Here is a 16,014-nt window from a genome sequence, read left to right on the forward strand (position 1 = left end):
GTTATTGTTAGTTCCAATGTTTTCTATTTTCTTTGTTGTGATGAACAATCCAGTTGTGACGCAACAGTTCAAGTTGGCCAACAAACAGTTTTAGGTAAAGCACAGTTGTGTTTGATCTTCATGGTACCCTAAAACTATTTTTCGAGCAGAAAATTTCCAGTTTTTACTTTGGAATCTCTAAACTAACCACATTAGTCAACCAGCTGACTTCTACAAAAATATAAATTCGCTGACATCGTGTGCGTCCAACCGTGACAAATACATATGTGTACATTTCAACTATCCTGTGGTTAAATGCTGAATGGTTGAACAAATGGTTAGGAAAGGTTAGCTCGTAAATTTAGGTTTCACTTTTTCGCAATGTTTGGACCATCAAAAAGTCAGTTTGTTGCACTTGACGTTTCGGTGGGCGACCCAAGCAAAACAAAGCACTCCTCTTTGTGGAGGGTAAGTCTTGCATAACGGGCATTTGTTTTGTCGACAAGCTAATATTTAGATGAATTATACTTGCGAAATACACAACAGTGATTTTACCCATTTCCTGTTGTACTTTATTATGCAGTTAATGATGGGTGACATTTACTAACAATGTAGGAATAAAAGTTCTGCTTTTGTGTTAAACCTAATAACCAAATTATTCATAACTATTGGGCAAAGTTTATACTTTTGGTATTTTTTAAAGTTCTGTAATATGCTTGATATTTTGTATGTTTAATTTAACCTGTGGGCGTTTTTACCAGTCTGAAAATTTAGTTTGTCAATACAATCTCAAACAGTTCATTGCATTTTTACAGAGGTGGAAAAGAATGACTTCATTTCAAAAGAAAGTGGTACTAGCTGTGTTACTTATTCTACTAATCACTGGATTTTTATATATGAACAAATCTACAAAAAGCACAAAACCATTAGAGGTTTCGAAGAAAAGCGACAGAGAGATTAAACTTAACAAAAAGTTTGTGAAGTCAAACTGAGTTCATTTAGGTAACAGTACAGCTAACAGTTTGTTAATGTAGAGAGAAACTTGTCTTCGAAAAGGATGAGGAGGTGGTTGCTCAAGTGGAGAATCCTGGCCTTGCTCAGTTGGACGATGCAAAGAAAAAAGCACTACAAGCTTTGGAAAACAGAATACAAAATGATATGTTGGTATGTTTTTCTTCTGCCAGTTGTTTTAAGCTGTGGATAGATTACTAACATGATAGGGAAGTTGCAATGCAACTAACAATGATAGCCCTATGGCCTTACAAGTGTCTATTCTATTTCAAAACGATTAGTTTGTTGCTCATTTGGCATGTTTGTGCAAAATGGTAAAAAATGTTGCAATTATTATCTGAATAACCAGTTATCAGGCTCAAGAGTGCAAACTGTTAAACTGGCATTTGTGATACTTCCTAAACTTAATTCATTAAAAATTTTGCAGAAAGATCCAGAGCGTCGAAGGCCACCTAAGATAATAGCTGGTTTAAAAAAAGACAAACAGGTTGGCTGAAATATTTCAAATGGATTTTTTCCAAAAAACTTATAAATTTGACCTTCTCTCAAGGTGGATTTTGATCTGGACTCAGACAATGACATGCAAATGGTTCCTGTGGAGGACCACAAGGATTTTGAGGATCCTGAAGAGGAAAATAATGAAGAAGTAAGCTGACTAAAGTTTAAATCACTTTAAACCTGTTCCTGGTTTTTGTGCAAAAATGTGTGAGTCATTTCTTACAAAATGGAACCCTTTCAGTTGTTATTACACTCAGGTTTAAAACCTTCCTATGTGAGTCTCATAAAGAGGGGTTTGTAAATGTAAAAAAATTTAACTATTGTAAAACAAAAGTACTTTTGCATTTTTGTAGGGAAATGAACCAGAACAGAAAGAGGAACAGCATGAGCATATCCCAGCCCCAGGTAAGGATAAAAAGGTTGTGAATTCTTCAGTTGCACCTGTTTCAGTTGCAGCTTCAGACTAATGTGTCGGACAAGGACCGATATAGTTGTAATGTTTATATTTTTTTATTCAAGTAAAATTTCAACATGTAGTTTTGCTTTTAAGGAATTCTGACTTTAAATAATAAAATAAACAACACTAATGTTTCTTATATTTTTTGCCCAGAAAAACAAAACTAATATTGTTAGTTAAATGTCAAAAGAAAAAAAACAACCAACATTGAATCTGTTGCCATTGCAAAACTAACATAAATACTTTGTCGCAGATTTCCGATATCTATCAGAAACAGAACTTTCAACAAAACAGAAATTTGTTGTCAATATGTTCAAACATGCATGGAAGGGGTACAAACAGTCAGCATGGGGTCACGATCATGCACACCCAATATCAAAAACACATGATGACTGGTTTGGGGTTGGCCTAACATTGATTGATGCCCTTGATACAATGTACATCATGGGCTTAGAAGAAGGTAAAAAATTGTTTCTGGTTGGGAAATTTGATTGTTTTGTAATAAAAGGGTGGCTTATTACTGGTATTGGCCTTGTATACTGATTTAAATGTTTACTATTCCAAAGAATTCAAATTTTGTTTCTAGCAACAAAATCAACATTGAGTATAAATAGACTGGCCCACATTGCTATTAACACTGTCATGTTAAAGACGTTTCGACAAAAACTTTTGTCATCATCAGTTTGACTGAAACGTCTTTAACATGACAGTGTTAATAGCAATATGGGCCAGTCTATTTATACTCAGCATTATGAGAAAACCCGTGAGTTGTGTTCCAAAATCAACATTGTCTTGGTATTCTTGTGTTTAAAATTGTGTGACTGTCAGTTGTATTTTAATGTTGAGCTGGAACCTTGGCCTATGTTAAACAGTAAATGACAGTTGTCCTAAACAGAAGGTAGATAACAGGTATTCATTAGCCCACCATTTCCTCTGAATTAACCAAAATACCAAAGTATGTGGTTATTTTTTTCAGGCATTGTCATCGTGTTATATTTTAAACTAATAAAATTATCTGTTGCTGAGTTAAAATTATTTCTTTTATTAGCAATTGTAATTGTTATCTGAATGTTCCAATTCTTATCGCCATAAATAATGTATGGTATACAAAACTATGCTCTGTAAAACATGGCTATTACCTGCAATGCTTATTTTCAGAATATGCAGATGTTCGTGATTATGTTGCAAGCAAGATGTCGTTCAATGTGAATGTTGATGTTAATCTTTTCGAATGCACAATAAGAGTGCTTGGAGCAATGTTAAGTATGTACGAACTCACTGGAGACGCACTTTACCTCAATAAAGCAGTAAGTCAAATGTTGCTTTGTATTTGACTTTTATATCAGTGTACTAGTTGGTGAAAAAGATTACTTAAAAAACTATAATCGTAGCTACTATGAAGTTTCAAATTCTGTAAAATGTAGCTATTTAATTTATACTGAATGTGCCTAACTTGCTGCTTTATTATGCAATATACACAGTGGCGGATCTAGAAAAATATGAGGGGGGGTGTTCGGTTTCGGTACCTAATTAATGAAGCTGTTAGATGCGCGGTTACAATTTTTTTTCGGACATTTATCATGCTGTAATTTTTTGTCAAAATCTTGGTGAAAACCAGTTTAGTTGTTGAACACGTTGCCTATATTACGCATGTTGAAAACAACCGTTAGCGCTCGCAAATGTGCAAGGAGGAGTAGAAGGCCACCGTATGCAACATAGTTTTTATTTGTATGTTTTCTTGATAACATAGGCCCACATTTAATTCCTTTTAGATAACACGTATATTTAAACCTTTCTTTCAAAGTCGTGGTAATGAAACTACGGCGCAAGCACTACCGCAAAAACTTGCATAGAGTGTTCCGCAGTGTTACGCAATTGCGAAAGCCAGGAAGCCAACACTGGCGTTCGTATTTTGCAATGCTCCATTAATTAGCCTTAGTTTACAGCGGAAATTTGGGAAATTCCCCAAAAAATTTCGACCTTCCGCTCTAAAAACATATCTGTAATGGTCTAGGTCTTGTACGTGGTCTTGCACCACCAAATACACATCGATGTTTTAGCAGTAGATAATTTGCGGAATATATAAAAACAGACGAAATACAAAATACTCGTTTAGCTACATTTGTTTGGGTGCAATTTTGTCAAACAATCACAACTCTTACAGAGTGCGGCTTCTGTATAGAAATTGTAGCATAAATGAATAAACTTATAAGGCCGCGCTTTCAAAAACGGTATTGTTGGCGGGTTATTGACCAACGGCACAACAAACGATTGTTTCATAAGCGGTCATCGCCGCGTGAATGCAGCGCGCGCGACCGAGAAACAAAGAAACAGCGGAGACGAACTCTTGACCGTAGTGTTCGTTCCTGCGTGGCGGGAAATTAATCGCACTTTCACACCCCACGAAACAATGTGCCAAAAAGCTGAGGGGGGTGTTCTGACACCTAAACACCCCCCCTAGATCCGCCACTGAATATACATGTATTTTAGAAGAAAATTTGTTTTCCTAAAGTTATTTTCAAAAATACATTTTTATGTAGACTGACATTGGAAACAGACTGATGCCGGCATTGAGCATGTCTGTATCAGCAGTTCCATTCTCAGATGTTAACCTGAAGACAGGAAATGCAAGACCACCAAAGTGGGGACCAGACAGCACTGTATCTGAAGTCACAACCATTCAAATGGAATTTCGTGAACTTTCATTCATAACCAAAAATCCCAAGTACAAGGTAAAATTTGGTGATGTGTTTAGACTTTATTGTTGCTGTGTTTAGACTTTCTTGTATTAAAAGTTCCAGATTTTAAGCATCGAAGTATATTTGTCCTAACTGTTAAGTATCTGTCTTAACTTTCATGTAAAACACGAAAAGTATTGAATGGATAATTTGATGGATTAGTTATACTTTGTGATACAGTATGAGTATAAGAAGCAAATAGCGTCAACTATGGTCATTAATGTCCCCATTTCCTGACCAAGACGTTAAATATAAACTATACTTTGTTGTTACCAACTAACTCAGTTCGTCTCGCATTAGTTTTGCAATTGATTATCTAATTGTAAAACATTGGACATAATGTAACAAAACACAATGCAACACATCTACAGGCTGTAGACTACAGCATATTTTCCAGTCATGAACAGTGAATCATTCTTCTCTTGACTACAGGATGCAGTGGACCGTGTATCGGAACATGTTGCAAGTTTATCTGGAAAGAAAGGAGGACTGGTACCCATGTGGGTCAATGCTAATACCGGACTGTTCCGTCCTGGTGGCACTTTTACTGTTGGAGCAAGAGCCGACAGCTATTATGAATATCTTCTCAAGCAGTGGGTGCAGGTTGGTATTCTGCTGTCACATTTTATAACAACAGAAAAAGCGACATAAGATAAACTTGTTATTTTTTATGTTAACGCTCATAATAAGGAATGAACTGTGTAAAACAATGGTTTGCCCAACTGATGCATCGCGACATACTGATGTCATTTTATTGTTACTGGGGTGTCACAAGCTTACAAGTGGGTTGTTGGCCAATTTTATTTCATACCAAACTGGGTATAAGCTATTTTTGTTTTACCCAAGCGGTTTGTTTGTACAAACGGTCAACTTTTTTGGGTGCTTCGTTATAACATTTGGGACATACTGTAAGTCGAGAATGCATTGCAGACAAGTCAGACCGAACAGAGATTCCTGGATCGGTATCTTGAGGCTGTGAATGGTATTAGGAATTATTTGGTTGGTCATTCCCTGCCCAGTGGATATACTTATGTTGGTGAACTTATTGGTGGAGTCACACCCAGTGCTAAGATGGTACGTCAAATTTAAAGTCTCAGTAGGTGCAAGCGATATAGAGATAAAGTGATTTTATTTTAAATCACCCTTTACTTCTATCTCGTTAAATTTTTTTTGAAGTAAATTTTGTGAATAAAGCTTCTTTTTCTTGAATTATTAAACACAAACTCTGAAGTAAAATGGCATAAAAAATAAGGATGTTGACATATATTTCAAATAATAACCCCTATGTGTTTGTGCTTTCAAAAACATCTTCATTAACTAATTATTTCTCATAATATCGATAATAATATTTCAAGGACCACCTGGTTTGTTTCTTACCTGGGACGTTGGCCCTCGGTTCCACTCTCATCTCCGAATCCCACCCTAAAGAATCACGTGAACACATGGATCTCGCAAAGGACTTGATGGAAACTTGTTACCAGATGTACGCTAACACACCAACCGGGCTCAGCCCTGAAATAACGTATTTTAACTTGGCCGAAAAGGCGAAAGAGGATCTGTATATTAAGGTAATAATCTAATTAAAAATATCAACCATGTCGTCGTTGACTCAATATAGACTGTTTTTGTCACTATGCCAGTGATATAAACTTCAACATTTACTACGAAGTAATTCTTTTAATGGAGAGCTGCAGACAGGGTGTGTACACGCACTGTTTCGACCTGTAAGGTCTCATCAGTGCAGCTGTTGACAGTAGCACTGTGCTAGATTTTACACAAGCGGACAAATTCTTAATTCTTTTAATATATGAAATATGTCGGTTAAAATTATTACATTGCAGTTTTTGTTAAAACAAACGAAAAATTGGGGCTTTGATTTAATGACGCTATAACTGCAACAGTCATAACTATGTCAAATACCCTTCGAATATATTATAGTTGTTTAAACCGTAGTCAAATACATAAACCGTAGTCAAATACATACCTACCTTTCAAAAACTCTACGTAGATGGCATATTGCAAGGTTGTTACTCGACCAACGTTTTTTATTCACAGCCACTCGATCGTCACAATCTACTGAGACCTGAAACAGTTGAATCTCTACTTTATTTGTGGAGGATTACGAAAGATCCAAAGTACAGAGACTGGGGTTGGGACATCGCACGTGCGTTTGAGAAGCATACCAAGGTATGATTTCTTTAACTGTAATGTTCATAGCATATATGTTTGTTCTTATGTCCCCCCACTTGCAATGGCTCATCGTTGCAACAAAATACTTTCAACGTTTTTGTGAATGCCACTTACTTCACACTCATAAAAGCCTTAAAAATCCAAACTTTCGTGTTGTGACGTAAACCCCTTTTATGACATCACAGGTGGATGGGGGTGGTTACACGTCTGTAAAGAACGTCATGGATCCGAATAATCCGAATCCATTCGACAAAATGGAGTCGTTCTTTCTCGGTGAAACCTTGAAATATCTTTTCCTTCTGTTCTCCGACGACGAATCTTTGATTCCGTTCGACCGATACGTTTTCAACACCGAAGCTCATCCTTTTCCGATTCGATCTTCGGCAGCCGTTTCGTAAAGTTTCGGATTCCGAACGTTTAAGAAGCCTCAGTGGGGAGAAAAGATCTTTACATTGAGAATATTTATGCACTTGGCAATGCAGCCAAACTTTATCGAGATGTCGTCACAGATGACGTGACGTGTTGTATAATTCTAGTTACGTCACTATGTGATGATGTAATTGGTTTTAAGATTTGGTTCAAAGAAAAATATGTTGTCCAAAGCGATTGTATCTGTGATAAAGCAACCAATTCAGCTTTTGTGCAAGGAACATATGATGAATATAATTCCATCATTAGTTTGTTATTCTATGTTTAAATGCCACAGATCACTTTCCAGTCGACGGTACGTCATCTTACTTTACGCCCACTGCTCTTTAGCACCACCATGTGGTCAACAGTTTTAAAATCCTTCATTTTGTCAATGTATCTCGTGTATCTGCGCAGAAACCTAAAACCTGTTCGTGTAAACCTTGTGGTTCGACAATGCGTTGACTTCGGTCATCACGTTGAGCAATTTGTGGAATGTGAAATGCAAGTTTTTTTTTCATGAACAAGTTTCAAATTTGAAAAACTTCACCCGACCTATTCCACCTATTATGACGTAATAAACATTTCTATTTTAAATTTTGTATCCAACTTGTCGCATACCACGTGCTGTTTATCCGAAGACCTATTGAGGTGTACAGTTCTACCTGTTATCGCCTGTGTTGTGTTCCAATACCCACACTGCTGCTCTCAGCCTATTGCATTTACATTTGACTGTGTTTTATTTGTATAAACTCGTACATCGTTTATAACAGTGGCCCGCAACCAGAGTACCCCAAGCCGGTCTTAGTGTATCACAGTAAAATGTATGAAACTTTATTCTTGGCCTGATGTAAGTAAAAAAGTTCGCGGTGTTCTGGTTTGTGGAGTCTTGACTTAATGCAGTTTTATTTGTCCCTCAAGCTGTCGCAAAAGTGTGGTTGCGTTATTGTGCGTTTACATTATAATCAGTTTGAAGCTAATTTTGACGTTTAAAACTTTCCATTTAATCAATGTTGGTTGGTTTCTGGTTAGTTGTAAAAGATTTTCTTATAATTGTCCAAGTGAAGCTGTAATTGTTACGATTCGATTTCAAACTTCTAAAGTTTTTTGTTAAACTGTTTTACGATTCCGTGTTATAAGATGATGTTGTCGTCTTTTAAAGTTCGTGGTATTTTCGCACCTGATATAATTTGTTTTGTTCATTCTCGAACGTTTCCACTATAATCGATATATTTCTTTCAGGAACGCGAAACATAGGTTTTGTGTTTTAAAAATTTTAAGAAAATAATTTGGATTTAACTGGTGTGACGTCATTGGAAGGAATACAAAATGTTCTGTGCTTGGTGAAGTTTTGTTGGATAATTGGAAGCCGCAAAACTCAAGAGGCAACATGTAAGTTTTTCACGTGTGGATTTCACCAACAAAATCAGTCCAAATCGCCATTTCTGTCAAAGTATGACGTCACACTCGTCTATTATTGTGACACAATAATGTCATTGTTTGTGTTTATAGTTATAGTTTGAGATAAGTTATTTTACTGTGGGGACATTCTGTTAATGAAGTATGTTCCGTAGTTATTGTCTTTACGGCGCGATGCTTGGACCCCTGGCTCATGTGGCGAATATTTCGAATATAGCTTTCTTTATTGCGTGATTAACCCCCATACAATACACACTGATCTCGGCCACTGGTTTGCGAAATCATGTAGTTAAGTGTTGCTAAACACTTTGTAGCTGATGTGATTGGTTGTGTTGCCCACACATCGTCGTAGTGACAATTGTTTGAATTTTGTCATGTTTATTCAGAACGCATGGTGTGGTTGTGTTTGATTGGTTATGGGCTTCCTTACTAATATTTAGAATCCACCTGAATCTAGGCGAAGTCTTGTAACTTAGTGTGTAACATATCGCTATGTATTTGCATTTGACACCCCCGCCATATCCCCGACAAAAATCATGAAAGTTAGCGGGAAGTAAACGCCCCCGACCCGGTCAAACGTGCGACCGGAGCCCCAGCGCAGAATTGTCGCTTAAATTTGTTCGTCATAGCAAAAGTCTTATTGCGTATCGAAGTAGGTTTATGCTTTTGAATGTCGGTCGGAAAAAAACTGTTGTGTGTGCGAGAAACAACATTAAACGTGGTTGAATCGGTAGTTTCTTGTTTGCCAAGCAAACTCCACAATACGCCGCGTTTGTTTGTTTGCCGCGGGGGTGTTTAATGCGAGAAGAATAATCGTAGTTTATTCACGACTTGTTTTAGTTTTGATATCGGAAGTTCAATATTTGTTGAATGATGATTCGCCCGCCCGACGAACGTTGTTTGCCAACCGTGCAGTTTTGTTTGTCAACGCCAACTTCGGGCGGGAATGCAACACAGGGCTTCTCGGTAACAATGCATTAGCGAATTGCATACACAGTGATGATGATGATGATATTGAGATGGTTTTATTTGGAAAAACGTTTGTTAGGTGGTGTTTATCGGAGACGAATCTTCTGTTTCATTCGGGTTTCATTATTATTTGTTACGAGCGTCATTGTATTTTCATGTAACCATAATCGTCGAGTCAAAACTTTATTTCCAGCGATAACTGCAAAGTCGGCATTCATGACTAAGTTAAAACTCACACTTTTTAATGATCGCGTTTAATTACGACCCACAAAATTGCCTTCGAAAACTTTTGGCTTAAAAATCACTGGCGTGAAATTGTGCGAGTTCGTCAAAATTTGTGAATTAGTTCAAAGAAACGCAGTAGTATTACCGTGCTTTCGCATAGCAAGACAGTATCCCCCATCGCGCAGGTCGTTTATATTTGGCGATCTTCTCTCTCGTATTCTGCAATGCCTTGGCTGCGAAGCCTGTGAACCTCATTGTTCAAATAAAACTAACATTTTTCGACGCAGTTGATCACGCAGATTATTTATTTATATGAACGCCGAACATGCGTCAATGCAACTTCTTACAAAATAAGACATATACAGCAAAATAGGCAGAGACATATACAGCAAAATGGGGAAAGACATATACAGCAAGTTTTTAGAAATTGTACACAAATGCCCGGACAGTCATTGTAATGGTCACAGTTCCATCTGCAGCATAGACTTCTTCAATTTTTACCACATATTGGTTGCCGAGGATCGAAATCCTTTCATAACTTTCCATGAAACATCCCGACATGATTTCCTTCTTAGTTGTGATTTCTTGGTATTCTTTATTGTAACTGTCGACAACATGCGTTGTTTTATAAAAAAAAAACTATGTTAGAATATATGTTTAGTATATGACAATTACCTGTGGCTTGCAATCCGACGACATTAGGTTGTTGATTAAGAAGAAAGATACGACAACTACGCCTAACAACTGCAATGTGACGAAAAAAAATCCCTTGAACCAGAAAGAAAAAAGGAATACGGTGCGTGCTAGGTAGGGCGTGGAACACGAAAGCCGTGGAACTGTTCAGCGTTGAGTTTTATGGAGAAGTGGGCTGCCGTGATGTTTTTATGTTATTCACGGCAGGCGATTGGCCAATTTATAGATGTGTAATTTTGTCCAACTGTTGATGTTTGAATTTTTTCTATAAATAAATTTAAGTTTTTCTATATAACTTAAATTTATTGTAACATGTCTCGGAAAAAGTACGAAAAATTTATGATAAAATATGTCGTAATGAAGGTAATGTGAGAACAATATTTGTTTTAGGTTCGTGAAAATTACGTCCTCTCATACGATCGTAGGAATCGTAATCCCAACTGGGTTTTTGAACATCTTACGAGAGAAATTGTTGAGAAAAATGAAGAAAGCGTCGATCGTTTGAACATCGGTTTCGTTGGTGAGATAATATCAACGTTCAAATAACGTGCTTTAATATTTGTACTGTGCAAAATATTGAAAATTCTAGCTATTCAAACAGTTGTAGTTGCAAAAAACTTTCGGAAAAACGGTTGTGTTTATTACAGAGTTGTGCAGGTAGTTTTGCATTTCAACGTTACATTGTTTTCATTCAGAGGACCAGAGCATTCCGAAGATGTTTCGCTCAACAAACAGGGATTATTACAGCAGCGGTTACGACAGAGGACACATGGCTGCTGCAGCCAATCATAGGTCGGTGGTAACTAGTCAACTTCCAACCATTAAATCATTTATGTAGTTCAGGGGCGCACAACCTTTTTATTATTGCTGGCGTCATCACACAGACTTCATTTAACCAACGACCGCCAGTGAGTCCAAACTGATAACTTCGCATTTACTTATGCCTAAAAGCGTGATGAAATTTTTTTTTTTATATTTAACAATTTTTCTTGCCTAAAACTACATGATCTTACTCTGCTTAGTAGCAACGACTAACCAATTTCATAAACCAAACACCCAGGCAAGGTTTTTATCAGGTTTAAACAATACACGGCCGACAATACAAATGTACTATAAAGCATGTGTTCGACCGCAGGTTGTGCCCCCCTGACGCCTGACGGAGTTTATTTCTCTGACGTTTCGTCTACCATTCATTGAGACTTCATCAAGGTTGAATTGTGATTTCAAACCTTGATGAGTCTCGCTGTACGGCAGACAAAACGTCGGAAAAATAAACACACGTTATTTATGTGACCAGTAGTTCAGTTCTATTGTAAATTGCAGCATATCTGGCAGCAAAAGTAGCCCAACATTGTTTAAATCGATTGAATTCATGACAAACCAAGACATGAGAAAGTTGTAAAATAAAATGGCGTTGTTGCTACCGTGGCAAGGTAAAAAAGCCCCATAGATATTGTTCAATAAACTAACACCACTAATCCGTAGGACTGTAGGTAAAATAGTCTGTTATAAGTCAGGTACGGAAAACAGTAGTACATTACCAATACGGTTAAAACATTTTATCCAATGCTGCAGAGCACGAAAGAGTTGGATGGAAGAGACCTTTTTTCTCTCCAATATTTGCCCTCAGTCTCCTCATTTCAACCAGAAGGCGTGGAACAATTTAGAGAAATACGTCCGAAGTTTGGCTTTTCATTACGACAACGTGTACGTGTGTACTGGACCCCTGTATCTACCCATGTAAGTTGGTCGTTTCTATATATGGTAAGGAAGGTTAAACGAAAGAGCGGTCAGTGAATGATGCAGTTTTGTGAGTAAATCATTATTTTCACAGTTTGGCTCTATATACCTTCATATTGTTTCTATTTTTCCGCAATATGGGCCAGGCTTATTCTTAGGATTAATACTCTTATTATACGTTTTGTAATGGGTGTTCGCAATTTCTGACTCTGCATTGGTTAACTTCCTCACTTTCCTTGCGATATAAACTCATTCAAAACACATTTCCTGTTGAAATAGTATTCGGTGAAGTAAAATATTTATCACCCCCTGCAACTTTCTGGGTGGTTCCTATCTTAATTGAAAAGTAGTGAAAAATTTAAAACCTTTTTATCAATGTAATACAAAACCTGCAGTATTCGGTAAAGTTTAAGCTTGGTTTCATGTTTAGGAAAATGCCAGATGGGAAGTTGTATGTGACTTACGAAGTATTGGAACCAAACCATGTCTCTGTTCCCACGCATTTCTTCAAGGTATTGTCTTGCTATGAAATACAACAATATGTTGAACAACTGACTAGAATCACGCCCATGTAATAAGGTCTAATGTAATAGATATACAGATAGTGACTCTGCAATGATATTTCAACATTAAGCGTCTTATCCGTTAAAACTTTATGGTCCTCAAATCGCAACGTGTAGAAAAATCGTGTTGCTGTTTCGACTTTTACAAATATTGTGTTTCTGCTGTTGGTATTTTGTGGATCAAATGTTTTGAGTTTTTATATTTATTCCAATATAACTGAACTATCCTTTTACTATTGATGTTTGAAAGCTTGCAAAGTCAAATTTTTTCAGGTTGTTTTGCTGGAAACAGGGGGAGATTATACGTTGAAGAGTTACGTAATGCCTAACAGAGAAGTGGACCCGAATATTCCTGTGAGAGAATTCGAACAACCCATTGAGGCCATAGAAAAATCTTCAGGTATTTTGTTGATTGTGATTTCTATCTCCACGCGAGCACTGGCGACAAGATTGTAAATTTTTGCTCACGTTCGAATGCATTGAAACTGAGTGCATTTATATCCATGCGTACTGCCTGAATCTATTTTCATACAAATCCTGCCAGACTTTTTTTGACCACACCGGGATTTGAATCCAGGACATCCTGGGCATGAATCCCGATCAGATTTTCTTCCAGGTATATGGGTCGGGAATTGTCCTTGTATCAAGAAGTTACTCTTTAGCGCTGTTTTGCGGTAATCACACTACAAGCCGACTAACAATGAAATTGGAAATTAAATTCAACTTTTTAGCTGAAGAACAACGAATAAACTTGGTGTTATTGTATTGCGGGAAATTTGCTTGGATTCGTAGAATTTAAACCATTGTATTAGGAATTTTTAAAAAAGATTTAAATTTGATGTTACAATGATGACTGCTTGTTTTTAGGTTTGTTAATGTTCAGTGGACTTCCACCAAAGATACAGAAGAACATCGTACAACAACAAAGCAGAAGATTAAGGACGTTTTAAACGCCATTGTTGTTGTGTAGTTTTGTTACATTGAATTCAACGTTTCTTTCTGTGGTTGCATCACTGTTTCATATATATTTTTTACTAAAATTTGGCGCGAATTGTTGGAATTTCTTTGCTTGAATTCAATCATTGCTTTATTTAACTATGATAACTTCAAGTAAATACGAAGGCTACGTTCTTTGTTGCTAACAACGTACAACAACGAGAGAAGATTAAAAGCGTTTCAAACGTCGGTGCTTTACCGATATTTTAGTGTAGCTAAGTCAAGCTCATATTGAACTTTTACTGTGGTTGCATCACTGCTACAAGTATATTTTCAAAACTCCACACTAACTGATACAATTTATTTGAATAGACTTTGAACTAATTGCTGCATATCTAAATGTGTATTGTGATTGAAAGTAGTTAAGTACATTGTTTGGTGCTTATTGGCGTGACGTTCATATTTTGCCTTGTCTTTCTATGCATCTTTTATATAAGCGTTGCAAACCCTTACAAACCCCACAACATTGTGTGACAATATAACCTTTAAAACTGTTTATCTTTTCCGCTGTTCATCTCTTGATTGCCAAAAGTGTTTGAAATATTATAGTTTGTAAGTCGCTAGGTGGAGCTATAAAGTAATAGTTTGTTGATTCTAAATTTTTTCTTGAAAATCTTTGATAAAACAAAAATCTTACAGGAACACAGCATATATATATGGTTGTAAATATTAGGACAAATATCTGACAACCCCGGATATAACTATTGTGACGTCAGACTGAAAGTCCCGTGTTTGTTGAACCGAAACCGGCGAGATCAAAGGTCAGCGTTGAGGTCAAGAGTGAGATGTAACACGTAGAAAGGTAGGTAATATTAAAAGTAATTTAGATTTTTTTGGTTATGAAGTTCCCATGCGTTGTTGACATCTACCCACAAATGCTGCAAGCAATGATATATATGAATAGAGTTAAAGGTTATTGTGCGTCGTGATCGTGTTCACTGTAACATAATGATTGTCACGTGGGAGGCTGCAGTGTCCGCCTGTGCGTCGAAGCGTGTCAATGCCTTTTTCTCATTGAGGATGCGAAATATTGACTCTTGTAATTTCCGGCAGGTTTTCACAACTTTAAAAATCTCGTGAGTCATACAGTCATCTATCATTATTATAAATATAGAACAATTCCTCGTCTCCAGCCCGCCTTCTACAATGGGTCTATACGAAGCACACGGAGTTTCTGTCTAGGCCGCGCATACAGCCCAGGACTCTTCCAGTAACAAAGTCCCAAAAATTCTAAACTGCAAGTTGTTTTGCGTTGGTTCCATGCTCAAGGCTTACCACACGCATCCGCAAACGTATGACAGCCGGAAACATTTCACAGAAGTAAAAGTTTTGTGAAACTAAAACGTGGTGTAATAGATTGGTGCACAATAACGTGACTGCGTAAACTCTGGAAACTTAATAAAGTAGGGGTTGCAATTAGTTCATTGCCTGCTGGCAAACCACACTCACGTTCTTTGAGAATAAAAATTACTAAATGCACACGCTGAAAGATACGTATTAACTACACCGCCTGGTACTAGCACAACGCCTGCTCTAACTAATCTAAGCTCTACTTGCAAACCTGGTGCACAAATAAAAGCTTGTTATACTCCAGCGTTTGTTGGTTAGCATTATCTGACATAAATCCCGGCGAGGTCTTGTAACTTGCTTTGAACTCAACTTCTGCCGACAAAAATCATGAAAATAGCGGGAAGTAAACGCCCTCAACCCGGTCAAACTTGTGACTGAGGCCCAAGCGAAGAATTGTCGCTTAACTTTATTCGTCATAACAGTAGTCATGATGCGTGTCAAAGTAGGTGCATACTTTTGAATAAATGAAATGTATTATATCCAAAACTAAACCAAATGAAACAGTTGTTGCGATGTGTGTATGAAGAAGCGTTTCCTCGTAATATAAATAAAGGTAGATTAGTATCTCATTCCCCAGCATACATCCATCGACAATTAATATTATCTTTGTTATGTGTTGCAATCCGTCCCCAATGAGATGTTTGCGTTAATTAAGAATATCGCAAGTTTTTATGAGTTGGATGTTTTCACGGCTTGTTTTAAGTTTTAATGTCGGAAAAAAACTGTTGTGAAAAAATTGTTTCACACAAGTTGGTAAAACTCACAAAGCAGAGAATAT

General features: G+C 37.0%; 2 protein-coding genes across 3 annotated transcripts; both read left to right on the forward strand.

Annotated features, from left to right (window-relative positions):
• Window positions 1-279: 279 nt before the first annotated feature.
• On the forward strand, window positions 280-8,526 carry LOC145914305 (endoplasmic reticulum mannosyl-oligosaccharide 1,2-alpha-mannosidase-like). 2 transcript variants are annotated; one of them, XM_083002116.1, is made up of 14 exons: window positions 280-447; window positions 795-952; window positions 1,014-1,143; window positions 1,418-1,477; window positions 1,541-1,636; window positions 1,842-1,893; window positions 2,199-2,405; window positions 3,104-3,252; window positions 4,486-4,677; window positions 5,116-5,286; window positions 5,614-5,757; window positions 6,039-6,251; window positions 6,739-6,870; window positions 7,059-8,526. In XM_083002116.1, the coding sequence occupies exons 1-14, from the start codon at window positions 361-363 to the stop codon at window positions 7,269-7,271; spliced, it is 2,004 nt and encodes a 667-aa protein (XP_082858242.1). In that variant the 5' UTR covers window positions 280-360; the 3' UTR covers window positions 7,272-8,526. The 2 variants fall into 2 exon arrangements, with proteins under 2 accessions (XP_082858242.1, XP_082858243.1); XM_083002117.1 differs by having other exon boundaries at window positions 2,217-2,405.
• Window positions 8,527-8,542: 16 nt separating this feature from the next.
• Window positions 8,543-14,342, forward strand: LOC145914306 (endonuclease G, mitochondrial-like). The gene is made up of 8 exons (XM_083002118.1): window positions 8,543-8,673; window positions 10,597-10,690; window positions 10,978-11,107; window positions 11,283-11,379; window positions 12,163-12,327; window positions 12,758-12,839; window positions 13,164-13,290; window positions 13,758-14,342. Coding segments are annotated over exons 1-8 (780 nt in total). The 5' UTR covers window positions 8,543-8,671; the 3' UTR covers window positions 13,841-14,342.
• The last annotated feature ends 1,672 nt before the right edge of the window (window positions 14,343-16,014 follow it).

This window comes from Ascidia mentula, chromosome 9 (assembly GCF_947561715.1).
Source record: "Ascidia mentula chromosome 9, kaAscMent1.1, whole genome shotgun sequence".
Lineage (NCBI taxonomy): Eukaryota > Metazoa > Chordata > Ascidiacea > Phlebobranchia > Ascidiidae > Ascidia > Ascidia mentula.

Coding starts and splice junctions, on each gene's coding strand:
- LOC145914305 (XM_083002116.1), top strand. CDS start 361: ATGTTTGGACCATCAAAAAGTCAGTTTGTTGCACTTGACGTTTCGGTG. Junction 1,894..2,198: donor TGAGCATATCCCAGCCCCAG/GTAAGGATAAAA, acceptor ACTTTGTCGCAG/ATTTCCGATATCTATCAGAA. Junction 5,287..5,613: donor TTCTCAAGCAGTGGGTGCAG/GTTGGTATTCTG, acceptor AATGCATTGCAG/ACAAGTCAGACCGAACAGAG.
- LOC145914306 (XM_083002118.1), top strand. Junction 11,380..12,162: donor GCTGCTGCAGCCAATCATAG/GTCGGTGGTAAC, acceptor CCAATGCTGCAG/AGCACGAAAGAGTTGGATGG. Junction 12,840..13,163: donor TTCCCACGCATTTCTTCAAG/GTATTGTCTTGC, acceptor AAATTTTTTCAG/GTTGTTTTGCTGGAAACAGG.